General features: G+C 36.8%; 1 protein-coding gene across 2 annotated transcripts in view; it reads left to right on the top strand.

Annotated features, from left to right (window-relative positions):
• The first annotated feature begins 2,848 nt into the window (after positions 1–2,848).
• The window catches only part of abcf3 (ATP-binding cassette, sub-family F (GCN20), member 3), a 56,312-nt gene continuing 42,595 nt past the window's right edge, over positions 2,849–16,565 (top strand). The window contains exons 1-4 of one of the 2 annotated variants that reach the window (XM_065272942.1): positions 2,849–2,981; positions 3,556–3,697; positions 4,452–4,528; positions 15,706–15,761. In XM_065272942.1, the coding sequence (XP_065129014.1) occupies positions 2,906–2,981; positions 3,556–3,697; positions 4,452–4,528; positions 15,706–15,761 (351 nt within the window). In that variant the 5' untranslated portion in view covers positions 2,849–2,905. Of the gene's footprint in view, positions 2,982–3,555; positions 3,698–4,451; positions 4,529–15,702; positions 15,762–16,565 lie in introns of both variants that reach the window. The other variant, XM_065272941.1, reaches the window with a different exon arrangement.

Below are 16,565 nucleotides of genomic sequence, written 5' to 3'. Positions count from 1 at the left end.
ATATAGCACACACACACACACACACACACACACACACACACACACACACACACACACAGAAAAATTACTGGATTCTACAATGTTAGGGCTGGTTTACATATCGCGTCTTTTGCACGCTTAAAGGAATAAGGTGCGTTCCATTCGACAGGGTCCCTGCGGAGTGTTCACTGCTCCCTACTCCCTGAGCACGGTATATCAGTTGAAGTGGACTTCACGGACAATAACCGCTCATTTGGAACGGCCTGCAAACGTCATCAAAGAAAGTCAACGACGGGGTCGCGCAGATTGATATAACATAAATATATATAGGACTACATTCATATTTAAATTTTTATTTACTATCACATTTCAAATATGTACACTATACAATAAAAAAAACATTGAGTACTACGTAATGAAAAACGTATGTTTATTATACACTTTAATTGACTATTGCTGCTATTACGTGACTATTAACAGAATTGAAGCCCTGCTGTAACTGTCATGCAAATATGAAAGTAAACTTTAAACTTTGGTTAACTATGTGTATATATGTGTTTTTAAACGCTTGTCATATAATTGCATAGCGGTCTGACCGTTCCGACGGGTGATCACGTGATGCGCGCAATGACAGTTGGGTGATTATCGCTCTCCACTTCCTGTGAAGTGATGTATCGATGTTCCCTGATTCCCTATGCCGTGCGCAGTGCCCTTCGAACTGAACATGTTCGCTCCCTTCGGATTGGAATCTCACTTAAGATGGCGGAATACCCTGTGAAGTCCACTTCGCAGTCCACTTACGGTCGAATGGAACGCACCTATAGTCTACCCCTTTTGCCATATTAAACTATGTTATTACCTCAACTTATTAATACATATCTATCTTTTTTCAATGCGTGCACTGTACAGCGCGTCATGAATGTGTTAGCATTTAGCTTAGATCCATTCATTCCTATGGTACCAAACAGGGAAGCCACCAAACTCTTCCGTGTTTTACCTATTTAAAGACTGTTACATGAGGAGTTATACCAGTAAGTTTGTTGCCACAAAATAAAACTTTTTTTTGGTACCATAGGAATGAATGGGGCTAGGCTAAATGCTAACACATTAACAACGCGCTGTACAGTGCACGCATTGAAAAAAGATAGGTATGTATTAATTCGTCTAGGTTGAGGTAATAACATAGTTTACTATGGCAAAAGGGTAGACCATTCCTTTAAGTTCGTTATTTCAAATGTAGGATCACGAACGGAAGAGATTACAATTTTGTTTAATTCCATGATGTATTTTACTGAACATGAGTATGTCTTTATATCTTTATATTCTATATATCTTTATTAAGATCAGATTCTGCAGGTAAAATTACAATAATAAGGTGACTTGACTTGGACTTGACTTGACCTACTACAGGACTTGACTTGACTTGACTTGACATAGCCTGTGACTCGACTTGACTTGACTTGCCCAAGAAAAAAAAACTTGGGACTTACTTGAGACTTGAAGGTTCAGACTTGAGACTTACTTGAGACTTGCACATGTGTGACTTGGTCCCATCTCTGTTATTTACACTAAATTTGTGCTCCAGTCTTCCTTGGCCGCCATTTTATTTTTTCGAATTCGACCACTGTTGTCATGTCGTTTTTACGTCAGTAAAGGCGGTGACAAAGGGTGACATGGATATTAATGTCATTGACAGGAGACTACACTGCCCCGTGTCAATGTTTTGAATGGAAATTTTCTCACGATTTACAAGTAGTTGAAAACATTACAGATATTGATAGTAATCAGCTGGACAAAATATATAACACTGGCCTAGTGGTTTTTGGACATTTTACTGCAAATATCTTACAAATTGCACCTTTAAGGTTTGTTTTTTGGTTAGCCAGAAAAGTTTTCTTTACGGAAATAGAACGTTATTTTTAGGTTAGTTTAACGTTCCCCTAACGTAATTCTAACGTTATAATAAGGTTTGGAGAACGCTATTTTTAGGTTAGTTTAACGTTCCCCTAACGTTATTCTAACATTACCGTAACGTTAGAAAAATGTTCTCCGAACCTAAAACTAACATTCTCCTGACTTTATTCTAACGTTATTCTAACGTTAGGGGAACGTTAAACGAACCTAAAAATAACGTTCTATTTCCTTAAAGAAAACTTTCCTGGCTAACCAAAAACAAAACTTAAAAAATAACGGTATGGAAACCAAAAACTAACGTTAGGGGAACGTTTTTGGAACAAAAAACTAATGTGCCGAAAACGTTTTGGGAACCAAAAATTGTTAGCTGGGTAAATAGTAGTCAAAATTAGCTTTAGTATGTCCCATCTCTGTTAAAGTACACAAATGTCCATACTTTTTTAGGGCATATTAGGCGAACTGGCATGGATGTAGGACCATTGTAGCCATTGAAATTCTTGTAAAGAGAGTCTTTGATAATACTTGACTTTATTATTGAAAATATTGATACAATTTTGTTTTACTGTGAAAACATGTATTATTAGGTTCGTTTGTAAATCAGAAGGACAAACAAATATATTGCATATTTGATTAATTTGGCTATTTTAATGGCTAAATGTTAATAACTCTGCTCAAAAAACATAATTTACAGTATAAGAAAGAAATAATGCATATGTCTAAAAATAGCCTTAAAACAAGCTTGTCGGACACAGGCATGTAACTATTTTCATGTTTTTTAAATGACCCCCCAGCAATTTTTGCGTTCTTTGTTTTTTAATTACTTACATCTGAAGACACTACTTGCATTGTCTATAATGTTCTTGTCATTCAATAAAATAAAAAAATCATAAGACCACGTGGGACGCAGTTTTTTTTGCACGTGCTTGTGGGGCGCAGTTGCGCCTGCGCGCTATGTGTGTGAGCGCGTGTGCATTGCTGCGCATGCGCGCTGGCTGTGTGAGTGAGTAAGTGTATGATGGCGGCGTATGTGGACATACTGAAGAATGAGTTTCCGCAGATCGACTCTGAACTCTTTGAATATATCACCGGTACTGTACGACATCTACACGACACTGTTATTTACACTTATCACACATGCCGTGCACTGTTATAGTGTTTTAGCAGGAAGTATATTGTAATAGTGCTGAGGTGTTGAGCATGCTAACCTGAGTTCATGACTCATTATCATTCTAAATACTTTCACGAACACCGCAGTTATCGTTAACGTCAAATAATGAATGAACTCTGTGCTTATATGTGTGACATAAAGCGAGAATAAAGTTTGACACGTTGCACCGGTCAAGCAGATTATTTACTGTCCTCGTTTCTATTATTTTATAATATCCAGTATCAGACAAACATTTTACTGATCACGATCAATACAGTGATATGAAGGTTATTCGGCAGGTCATGCGATTGATGAGTTCTTAAAGGGCTGTAGATGATTGTGTTCAATAATTTATGCGTAATGCCGACAGATGAGATCATAAAATCTACAGAAATCTCAGACGTTCAGTTCATTATAACCATGAGCACTGGCTACCAATCAAATGTAATGCATTCCAGACAAAAAGACGTTGATGGATTGATTGACTGATTTGTTGTGTGTGTGTTGTCATTCAGGTGTGTTGGACAGTGGCGGCTCAGAGTTTGAGGATGCAGAGGAAGTGTTTGAGGCCATTGGTGGCTTTCTTCAAGATGTTGGTGACAAAAATGAGGATGACATCCGAGAGATTTGCTTCCAGATGTTCAACACACTTCATCTGTAAGTGATCCAATAATTATAGTCAAATAATATGTGTTGTGTTTCCTGATGTGTCAGTGGAGGGGGTGCGAAGCATTTTACTGTGTTAAAGAAACAGTGGGCCAAAACAACTTGAATTTCTCTCATACTTTACTCGCCTTCGTGCTATTCTAGGTGTTTATGACTACCTTGGAGATATATGTAAGACAATTGATGACGGGCCGTTAAACTATTGGGAAATAATGCACACCCAAGGAGGTAATCCATTGCAGTGCGGGTGTTCATCATTTTCCTAACCCTAAGGACCAGAGTCAATTATTCAGCTCATTGCTCTGGTGGTTAGTTTAAGACAGTTGACAAGTTAGGTGTGCGTTTACAGAAAAATAATCAACACCCGTGGAACATTTCTCAACCAGTCAGAATCAAGCATTCAACAGACCCATGGTATAAATAATTAAGAAAAATGAAATAAAATATGTTTGTAAGAGAAAACTGTTTTGATCTTATTTAGCCAATGATATGTCCTGTATTATTGATAACTTTAAATAATCGACCTGTGAGAATTTCTGTAAGCAATTAAAAACTTCAGTTTGAAACAAACCCAAAGTGAAAGTGTTTTGGTTGCCATTTGGAAAGGTAGGCACCAGAACATATAAATGATGTTTGAAATAAAGTGAAAAGGAAAAAATCAAATTTCATGTCTAATTCCAGGTTAAAAGCACACAACATTAGTTCTGTGTTTATGGTTGGTGATTACATTTGTTGTTGTTTTCAGGACCAAATGTAACTCTGGCAAGCAGCAGATGCTGTTGGAAGCTCCGGTGCAGTTATCACAAGTGTCTGCAGATGCAGGTGAGTTCAGTTCAGTTGATATCATAGTCATGATCAGGAATCTGTTATCTTTTTTTGTTATTGGAAAAAAATCTGTCAGTCATTTGGGTAAATAAGTCCCCTACAGAAGTTGCTCAACTAAAATGAATCCTTACCCCCGCTCTTGAAGCCGTGTCAGTTCCAATGGCGTTTTACATGTGAACCTCATGCATGAAAATCCTGCCAGGTGGCACAAAATGTACAGTTTGTGCTTTTAATCAACTGCTGTTATTTAATCTAACTCAACAGTTTAGATTAAAGAAAGTAATGTAATGTTAAGTGATATTTAAATTGCTTTGTTTTTTCTTGACACATTGCTTAACAAGACACTTGGGTTGGATTTCAGGTTTTATATTTAAACGCATTGAACTGGGCGATAGAGCTAAAATGTTTATCATCGATATAGCGTGTTATATCATTCGATAGCAATAATTATTGATAGATTTTATTAAACTTTTTAAAAAATGACAAGTGACAACATTGTTCCTATGCTGGTCAGATGCAAAGAACTGCCACACCGGGAGCTAACATTTCCTTTTATTATTGACAATCTCCTCGGCCACAGCACTTATTTTTAAACATTTTTGTGCTTTTCCTGTTACATGGCGATGGCGCAGACGAACCCCACAGCAACACTTGTTGTTGGCTGTTTGCTTGTCACTCGCGGCACGCTTTTTTATTAGGGCATAAAATAGGCTGTTTAAGATTTAGGAACGGCGATGTAATGTAGTCCGGTGCAGTTTTAGCAATGCATTAACAGGCGTCATATTAATAGTTTCCTCCCAATTGTTATCAATAAAGGTGCATTGACGACCAGGCCTATTGTAAAGTGAATCATACAGTTGTGGACAAAAATATTGGCACCCTTGGTAAATAAGCAAAGAAAGCTGTGAAAATAAATGTACAATGTCCTTTTTATGTTGACTTTGCTCTCTCCTCTTCAGTCATTTTCTGTATGGGATCAGGTCAGGGAACTGGGATGGTTGTGGCACAACCTTGATTTTGTGCTCACTGACTTATTAAGTGTTGATGTTTGTTTTGAAACAATGTCTTGATAAAAAGATTTAACCACGACCCATAAGTTCTAGCAGAGCAAGACAGGTTTTTACATTTCCAGGATGTCTGGTACAAAAGTAGGTTCACAACAATGAAGGTCCATCTGTAGCTGTGTCCCAATTCAAAGGCTGCGACCTTCTAAGGACGTATTTTAAGACCGATTGCGTCACAGCAGCGCGACTTGAGGCCAGTAAGGCCGTCCCATTTCAAAGGATGCTTAGAATGAAGCCTCAAAATGCGTCCTCATTTCTCCACGCTGTTAAGGATAGAACGAATGGATCCTTAACAGCCGAGGATATCCCAAGAGTCATTGCGCCTCTGCAACGGCTGCATATAATGGGTGGATATTTCTAAAATAAACAATTAAAACCTTTATTAAATAAAAGTGTATTTATCAGAAAACATTTTTTCTTGTCACTGTTTTAGTATTATAAGTTATGTTTTGTGTTAATAATATTCTTTTTATGTTGCGTATATTTATAAGGTTGATTAATTTGGTATTACTGTTGAATAGTTTAATATACATCAACGTGCCATATTTCTAAAATAAATTAATAATTTTTCTGATGTCATATTTATTTTAATAAGTCAGAAACGTGCAGGCGGGCGCGTGCAGCAGGTGACGCTATTTATGGATCCTCCGAAGGTTAGACCGTCTCATTTCAGTTCTCTTCGCGAACTTCTGAGGCTTCCACCTTGAAAGACCGAGTGCTCATCTTTTAAGGTCGAATGCTCATAAGGTTGCAGCCCTTGAAATGGGACACAGCTTGTATATTTAGATATATACACAGAGCACTTTTTAATCCCTGTTTGCACCAAACCTTGTGTTTCTGGTGCCAATAAACTCTTTTTGGTTTCAACGGCCCAAACAACTTGATGGAGGTGCTGTTTTCTTTTATTGGTTTATTTTAAAAGTGCAGTGTGTAAATTTTTGCGGCACCCGGTGGTTAGGTTGCAAATTGCAACCAACACCTCAGTCCACTGCTCACCCCTCGTTTTGAAATGCATAGAGAAGCTATGGTAGCCGCCACTGGAAAAACATGTAATTGACGGAGACAACTTAGTAAAAAAAGTTTGTCCGTTAAGGGCTTCTGTAGAAACATGGCGGCACAAAATGGCGACTTCCACGTAAGGGGACCCTCCGTGTATGTAGATAAAAACGTCTCATTCTAAGGTAAAAAAAACCCTAACAGTTCATTATAAAAAAGTCTTTATACACCCCTGATAATATAGTTACGTATATTATTTTGCAATTTTGGTCAAGAGATCGTTCTAAAAATTACACACTGCACCTTTAAAGCTTTCTGACCCTAAGATGGAACTGATTTCTGAAGGTCTCCATCTGTGAGGCTTGGAAAGCCTTTGTCCACTCAAATTGTTCTCCTTGCTGAGCATCAAGTCGAAATAGACACACGTCCTCTTTCAGGCAGATTTGCAACATCTCCAGTCAATTAAAATGTCTTCATTATTGCCCTAAATGTGGAAATAGATGTTTCTATGGTTTAACACTTTCCTTAAAGCTACTTTCTACTTTGTGTAGCTAAACAATATCTTGCTGAACATCAAAACTATAGTCTTTGGTTTTTCCCATTGTGATGAAAGAATGGGACTTGGTCTTTGTGTTACTTCATATTTTTTGACACTGGAAGTTAATAGCAATGTTAAAGGTCCCGTTCTTTCTATGTTTTTTAAGCTATGATTGTGTTTATGATGCGCAATATAACACGTGTTCATGTTTCATGTGTAAAAACACACCTTTTTTTACACAATTTACTTATCTCAATAGCGCTGTTTTCACTGTCCTAAAAACAGACTGATGTCTTCCTCAGGGAACTACACTGCGACCAAAATGGTCGCATATGCGACCTTTTGAACTGCCGTTGCGACCCTAATTTTTAATGGGCTTCCGTTGCAACCCTAATTTTTAATTGCTTCCGTGCTAAAGCTCGAGTGCAGTTTCAGCGTGCCTCCGATTTCTATGGGGATGGTTCTTGTTACGACCACGCGCTGCATTTTCTTTCTCACATTTTTTAAATAATCTTATTATTAATAAACTATATCTTTTCTAAAACCATATCCATATTAAGTTTGCACAGATTTGTAGCAAAAAAGCAGTGCTAATGTCAAGCCCATTGCACTTAACGAGCAAAGCAATGTAAAGTCTGTCACCAGGACAGCAAGTAGACTTTTAAATCTGAAATAATGAGTGGATTAAGCTTTTTAAATCGGCAAGAGAGAAATAGAAAGATAGAGCAGAAGCAGTAAAAGTGCCTATCTAATAGAAATTATTACCATTATAACATCAGTCATAACATCAGTCACATTTATAATCTATAGACCCGCACTGTCTATTAATATACTATACATAGTATTGTATTATATTGAGTTTAATAAAAGGGGTCTTATTGCTTCATATATCAGTGCAAAAACAGTAAGTGTTTTCGTGGTGCTTTGACAAACAGTGTTTGTTAATGGCAAAGAAAGTTTGGGGTGGTTAGATTAATGAAGTATAATGTGAAATTAATATTAATTTTCAATAAATCAATGTATTGTGTTGTGTCACACATTATTAGTTCTACGTCACATGTATAGTAGACCATTATTTGTCAGTGGGTAATGACCGGCTACCACCACCAAGTAAATTTCAGATCTGTGGGAAACACTGCAACGTTTAAGAAAACAAGGCGGCATGTGGTTTAAAAGATCTGTATGCAATACAGTTTCATTATTGTTCATTATTATCCAGAGCGCCTTAATATAACTTGAAAAAAATATGTGCGACCAAATCATATTTTGCGCAAATAACTGAAAAAGTTGGTAGTGCAAGTGCCACCAGTGCCCTGTTCCTTGTGTTATGAAGTCCCCTCTTCAGAAATACGTAACAGGTTCTGATTGTGTAGTTTGTTTAGTGTGTTGTGATTTGACGACAGCTTAGCTGGTGACTGACGTATTCCTGTGGGTGGAGTTTAGTCAGACACTCTTATATTAACATCATTCAATCTGGAAGTAGAGGGCTGTAGTCCAAAAAGGCCGTTCTCTGTAGGCTTTGAAAGGCGAATTCTGTTAAAGAAAATATATTGCTTGGCATTGAACTTTAAGCTTCATAATTTTGCAGGTATTATTTATGCTCTAACAGCAACATTACACACTAACTAAAGTTTGAAAAATGGGATCAGGAAAAATGGGACCTTCAGAGCTATTTTACAATTATATTAAAGAAAAACATTTATTTAATAATGCCATTTCCCACCCATTTTCAATAGTTTTACTTCAATGAAAATTTTTATTTTTGTGATTTATTATTTAATTAAAGCTCAACAGAAGAAACATTGTAGATTTATTTTCACAGCTTTCTTTGCTATTTTTTTACCAATGGTTCTTATTAAACAGGTAGTGAGTTATAGCACATTCATCATTCATTACAGGAGCCAACATATCTGATCAGCAGGCAGACGTGATGCTTCATGTAAAGTATTGTAGCTTTATTTTCAGGGGTTCACATAACTTTTTAAAGAAGCACCTGAAGATGCTGCCTGGTACTCACACTTTTCATGGCACAGACATCCTAAATGCTGTCATCATCACTAATCTCCTGACTACTCTCTTCACCATATTTATTTGGTCTAAACATGGTAGATGATGATGTACATACAATAAAATATTCCTGCTTATTGTTTATATCATGTAACCTTCATAAATAACTACTAGCCTAACATATATACATTTAAAGTAAAGTAAATGATCAGTAATAAAAATAATCAAATTATGATCAATAGCACAAATAAATACAATAGAACACACATGCAAATGAAATAAACAGGGCTGCTTATGTTTTCAGTCTGTAGTTTTAAGATAGAGTACAGAAACAAAATAATGTAATCAGAAAACACTGCATAGACTTTACTTTTGTAAAATGGATTCATTCTTATTAAAGTAACAACAGTTATTTTGTCAGGACAGTGAGATTATTAGTTTCTTTGTCTGTGGTTTGATTAAGATTAAAAACACCATCAGGTTTTGAGTGTAGTGTCACTTTAAGTGCTCACATTCAGGGTTTAAATTGGGCCGGGGCCGTCCAGGGCTAAGCTCTGTGCCAGTGTACATGCTGTGCTGGTGCGTGTGCACCGATCCGAAGTGAATAATGTGTGCTTCTCAACATGCTTCCTCATCTCCTCCCTCCTGCATCCTACAACGTGGAAACCGATCGGACACTGCCATCTTGTAGGACTTCTCAATTCTTTTATTGCACCGCGAGGAGTTAGGCTATTTGAGGAGTCATGAGCGACGATACACAAGTGTATCCTATGCACATATAAATCTTTTCCCCCTTTACATTGTCACATCTTTAAACAGACATAAATATTAATTTTACAGAACTTTTAGGAATGTCTTGATTTTAATGTAGTAAGCCAATGAACTGTTAACTGTTATTTTTCTTGTTAAAATTTTTTTTAGCACTTCATAATTTGATAACAGAGAATGAAGTTTATACAGAGAGTGAGGAAAGCGGATATGCCATTTCACTTAATACTTCATGTCCTCCGTCCTCGCCGAGGGTGGAGCTAAGATGCCGGAAAAGGAAATGAGTTAAGGAAACAAGGATGCACAAATAAGAATTAAGAAGCACCCAATGTGTTTCCATTTATTAGGCTTCAAGTTTGTGCACGCGGGGTACCCGCAACAAAAATGGTTCTACCGTTCATGCGTCAATCGTTTTTGTCACCATGTGCTCAGTTAAAGACCAATCACACCAAACTGTTTAAACCCGTGGAAACCCAAGCCTTTTTTTGTCACTTTTAATTTTGCGAGGCAACCACAGATGCAGCTGTCTTGTCAATGCAAATATTGAAGTGTGAGCACTTTAAAAAGAGGATGCTTGCTCTGACCTTGTTTAAGGGTTGAAGGTGCACAAACACACAGGAGAAAGTGAGTGACTCCAGTCCGGTTGTTTCAAACAACGGTAAACTTAGGTCACTACACCGGAAGGCCCGCCTCTCCCCTCATTCGAATGGACGATGGTAAAACGCGAATGATGTCGAGCACTTTTCTGCTCTCAGTTCTGCGGCAGGTGGCAAAAAACGCATAAACAGTACGCATAACGTTCACTGCCCATAGAAAATCTTTTAAAAAAAAGGTGCCTGCAACTGCCATAAAAGCGTTTGGTGTGATCGGCCCCTTAATCTACATCGGTACGCAGCCCTGCGTCTGACTCACACACATCGAGAAAATGTAATACAAGACTAGAAACAAGTGTTAAAATATGTATAGCCATGTCACTCATCTAATTACAATATTTTTTATTTATTTTTTTATTTAGCTCGCGCTTTTATCCAAAGCGTGAGGTCGAGGTCGCACGCCTCTGGAGCAACTAGGGTTAAGTGTCTTGCTCAGGGAGTGTCACGGTGGATTTGAACCCGGCGTGAGTCTTATCCACTGCGCCATCACCACCCAATATGAGAACTGCATAACACTGGATATAACTTATTGTATAGTTTCTTAAAATAATGTTTTTGATTATACAAATCAATTACAACCGAACTATAGTGAATGTTTTACTAGCTGCTGAACAGCATAGGGAATCTCTGTAAAACCTAAAAAGTTAACTCAACTCAAACCATGTGAGGAAACCGATTGATTGCCTTAAACCAGTGGTTCTCAACTCCAGTCCTCGGGACCCACTCCTCTGCACATTTTGGACGTCTCTCATATCTGACACACTCAGTTCAGTTCATGGAATCTATCCTAACGAGCTGATGATCTGAATCAGGTGTGTTAAATAAGGGAGACATGCACAATATGCAGAGCAGTGGGTCCCGAGGACTGGAGTTGAGAACCACTGCCTTAAACCATTTAAGTTTTAAAAGTGTGAACCTAAATGTATTGTGTCATATGCAACTATGCACTAATATTTAAGTTTTTTCATATGTATGTGTTTTAAAACTTAAAGATTTAAGGCAACAGGTTTCCTCAAATGGTTTGAGTTGAGTTAACTTATCAGGTTTTACAGAATGGCTAATTTATAAGACATGTTGCTGATTCAGTATTGAATCTTTTGGGGTATCTTATGCCTAGAATTAGTCAAGGAGGTTTTATAACTTCCTTCAAAGTTTGGTCAATTGTGCATAATGACATGTGCAAGATTTGCATAATTTAAAGTTCAGGTGCTCTTTTCAAAATATTTTGGGTTAACCTCTGGCACAGCTTTAAAGCTTTAACTTATGAAATGTTTTCAGAGGTCCAGAATGTCATTGAAACACATCAGTGGCTTTGCTCTCAACACTATTAAACATATTACTCCTTACCCCCCCCCCCAGAGTGCTCCCACATAACAAATCCCAATTTAACCCCTGCACACATCCAATATATTGTTACACACATATACATACAAAACGTATCAAACAATGCGTGAGTAAAGTATGGAGATTTGTTTCGCGTGTTTTTGAGCTTAAATATTTAAGTTGACAGGTCCGGCCAGTGACTCTGCTAACAACACATTTTAACGTGTTTGTAATAATTACCTTACCACTAATGCACAGAGAAATCCCTTATGTTGAAGTAAAATAGGTAACTATGTAAACAAAAATCCAGCAACCTTGGTACTAGGGCTGGGCGGTTTACAGGATTTAGGGGATATATCGATATGGGTTCCTGACGCGATGCGGAATTAGCCAATACCGTTCATATCGATATGGTTTAATGCAACTCAAGCACGCATACACGCGCTCTGCGTGAGCCCGCCCATCACAGCAAGTACGCGACATGGAGAAGCATGCAGAAACTCTGTGACGCATGGATGCTGTGACACCCCCTTCTAATGAAGAGGTTTGACTACTTTAGTAAATTCTGTGAACACAAATCTTAATGCTACAGACAGTTCAGTATATTAATGAGAATTGTGTGTTTCTAATTTTATGGATAATAATTTCAATAGTATGGGCAGGACACTTTTCTATAATTATAGATTAAAGATCATTTTACATGATGTAATGATTAAGAACTTCAATCACTGGTTTGTATATAAAGTTAACTAAACCCAGCTAAACAACTTTGGTATGACAAACATTTACCACCCATCAAGGACATACGCATACAGTCATTTCGGGTAAGATAAAGGCTCTAACAAAGATGATTTTTTTAGATGGTTCTGCATGGTATATAATTTTTGTTTTGATTTGAAGTGGAATAGATAGTTTATTAGGGAGTGTTTACAACTTTATGGTACAACAACTTCAGCCACAAAGATTAAAAAGGCTTTGACTTTCAAGTAACATTTTTATCCTTTTTGTAAGAAATACCGGATATATATCGGATACCGGCATTCCTAAAAAAAAATACTGGGATATGAATTTTTGCTCATACCACCCAGCCCTACTTGGTACGCAAAAGCGACTTTTAGAGCAGTGTCTGTTTCGCATTTTTTATTTTAATCGCGCATGCGCACCAGTTATGTGCACCCCTGTTTATTTCTGTTTATTTAAACACAAATGTAGCAGACAGACTCACCTTAATGATTTCTATAAATCTTATCTTGCCCAAATGAAACAAACATTGGAAATAACTTCAGAAGTAACAATTAATTTACAAACACATTTCCTAATAAGTTGTGTGACTGATAAGCTGTAATGCGGGTTAATTTAGATCAGGGGTCTTCAAGGTTTTTTTGGGCCGGGGACCTCTTACATGAGAGCGGCATGGAGCAGGGACCCCCTGATACTAAATGTGTAAAACAGAGATATTTATGTAATCAGTAAGGTACAAGAGGCTGCTTTTTCGTATTAGGCACAACGCAAAATGGAATAAAGTACAACTATTGACCAATCAGAATCAAGGACTGGAACTGTTTTATAAATAGAAACAAACCATATTGTCACACAGTCCATACCATATTAAGACATGCATTAGCACTATTATGCTGTTGTTGTACATGCATAATATTCTGTGTTTATTTTTTATTAAATTATTTGTTAAAATACAGTTAGTTAAATTATTATTTTAAGGTATTTGCAGTGTAATGGACAATTACACATTTACCTCAGGGCTCGCAAAATTTTTAAATCCCTGATAGCCCTTCGGGCAGGCACTCTTTTATTTTTGGTAGCCCGAAATGAATACTAGTAGCCCGAATAAAAAATACACTGTTTAATGTAGAATATTGATAAATCCTGGATTTCCATGTAAGCCAACTATTTCTGCCCATCCCCAGCTAACAATTTGGTACCCAAAACGTTCCCCTAACATTAGTTTTTTCCCCTAATGATATTTTAAGGTTATTTTAACGTTCCCCTAACGTTAGAATAATTGAATGTTATATTACTTAAATATTATATGAAAGTATTATAACAGAGGTTATTTTTAATTTAATATAATAAAATATCTCAACACATAGTTAGATAACATGGTATTTTATCAAATATATAAACAACCAGTGACTTTAACACAATATAGAAGACTTAAAACAGATATTTATTAAAAAGGAATAAACATTTAATTCCCTTTAGGTTAACAGATCTGACCATAGCCGTTTATTTTCACTAGAATAATGTTAGACTCTGAGGTAAAACGAAATGACAAACATACATTCTATTCGCTTTAGGTAAACGTAATATCTTACCACTGCTGTTTAGTCACCTATCAAAAGCTTCTAACATCATATTCTCTTAATAGCGTAGACGTGTCAAATCGATCGGAAATCACTCAAATATATTTTCCTTCTCATATATTTAAGTTACTACCTGAAGAAAGAAAAAAGAAACGCTAAAACAATGTTAGTCTATGAGGTAAACATTTTTTTTTAATTACTTGAGTTCGCGCTGGGCACAAGAGCAGGCAGGTGCTTGTGAAGAGCGAAGCCGGGAGAAGCGCGTGCAGAGGGTCGCGTGCAGAGGGTCGCGCGCATTTCAGACGTGCACATTAAAGGATGGGTTTATTTATGCTTTCACTTCATTTCCTGACAGTTTCACTTGTTACGTGAGGATAATGTCTGACAAGAGGACGCCGAAATACATACAATATAATGACCTAACTAAATCTGAGACAAAGCAAAAACATTAAAATATTATTTCCTACCCAAGATAGCCCGACGGGCAGGGCAAAGATACATTTTGGTAGCCCGACAGGAATTCACAATAGCCCCGGGACGTCGGGCTAGCGATTTTGCGAGCCCTGTACCTGAACCTGAGCTTTCAGTTTATAAAGATGACTGATTATGGTGAATGGCACATGGACTGTCTAATATTCTGGTGGGGATAGAGGTTGTGCTACATTATAATTCTGAGGTTTGTTGCCTTTCTTGTGTATCATCATTGTCACGAGTTTGAGTTACGCAGGTTTATTTTCTGCAGAGCATCGTATCAAACTCGAGAGAACAACATGCAACGAGTCCGCACGCATCCCTGTGGAGGAGCTTTTTAAAAGGCGGATTTCAACCTGACTATGAATCTTGCATCAAACACCATCACGGCGCGCGTTTCATTCATTTTTAAATGCGAGCGATAGTTTTGTAATGGTTTATAATGCAGAAGCGGTGTGGTGTCTTTTGCCTGTTAAATTAGCGCTTAAGGTATTACAAATCTGAACAGCGTGAAACAGCCGTCCAAGTTCAGAAATATAGATGAGACAACATGTCGCACTGATTCTAAAATGACATTCTGAAAGAAAGACACACATAAGATTTACCTGTTTTATGATTTCTTTTCTGTCCCTACTGCTGCTTCCTGAGTGGACATTTATAATCTTCAGATATTTATTTTGGTCCGCTAGCTAAACTGAACGCGCGTCTTCAAGCCTATGCAGCCGCGCATGTGCGCAACTTAAAGGGGACATGTAACGTTTTGTACATATGTTTTACGTTTTTAGCAAAAAAATAGCTTGTGAATAAACATCATTTGTTGGACCCCCGGTTGAAGACCCATGATTTCGATCATGATGCCATCTGTTGGTTATTGTTGGTGTATTAATATGACTGTTTGTGTCTTTCAATTATAAGATCAGTGGGTTAAACTATACGTTTAATGAAGGTTATTTAGATTTTAGAATTAATATATCAACTTTTTATTTTAAGTTCTCCCAGCAAATCTTCAATTTCTCACATTTTTCTTCAGCAGCGTCATCTGCCAATGATGTTCATGGAATATGGATGATAAAGAGGAACCAGAATACAGTAAGCCAATGCAAACTCTACAACATGATTAAAAAAGGTTATAAATATACTGGTTACACTTTACAGGTTGTATTAGTAATCATTTGTAAATGCATTAACGTACATTAACAAACGATAAACTATAAATCAATTTTCAACAATAACTAATTTTTGTTAAAGTCAATATAGTTATTCATGTTAGTTCATGGTAAATTAAAGGTGTAGGGGAGGGTTTTCTCGAATTTTAGAAAAGAACCGCCTTCTCCACTTTTAAAAAAAATACAATTGCGCAACACTACTGATTGACAACTATGAGGACCAATAGTCTTTATGATCCACCCGGAAAAAGAAAATCCTCCGCAATACCTTTAACTAATATTATCAGTTACAATGTTTGATTATATAAATGTATCCGTAAATCTCAAAATAACATGAACTAAGATTAATAAGCGCTGTAAAAGTATTGTTTATTGCTAGTTCATGTTAGGTAATGCCTTAACTAATTGTTATCATGTATAACCTAAGTGTTACCAATATAATAATAGCAGATTAATATCTAGACTACATCATGTAGTAACAGGTGATATGTTGCTTAGTTAAACATAACATTGTTTTAAACCTGCATGACAGACCTCTGTTAAATATATTTCTATATTATATTTATGCATTTTATCTAAAGCGACTTACAAGCTTTAATCTTTTTATCAGGATTGTGTGTTCCCTGGGTTTGAACCCATAACCTTTTGTGGTAGCACTTTATTTTACAGTACGTGTACTTATCCTGTATGTATATGTTAAATAAGTTGTAGTTACAGACAAATGTGT

The sequence above is a fragment of the Paramisgurnus dabryanus genome, chromosome 6, assembly GCF_030506205.2.
Source record: "Paramisgurnus dabryanus chromosome 6, PD_genome_1.1, whole genome shotgun sequence".
Lineage (NCBI taxonomy): Eukaryota > Metazoa > Chordata > Actinopteri > Cypriniformes > Cobitidae > Paramisgurnus > Paramisgurnus dabryanus.
The sequence above is the reverse complement of the archived record's forward strand: the minus strand, read 5'-3'. Positions and strand labels throughout refer to the sequence as shown.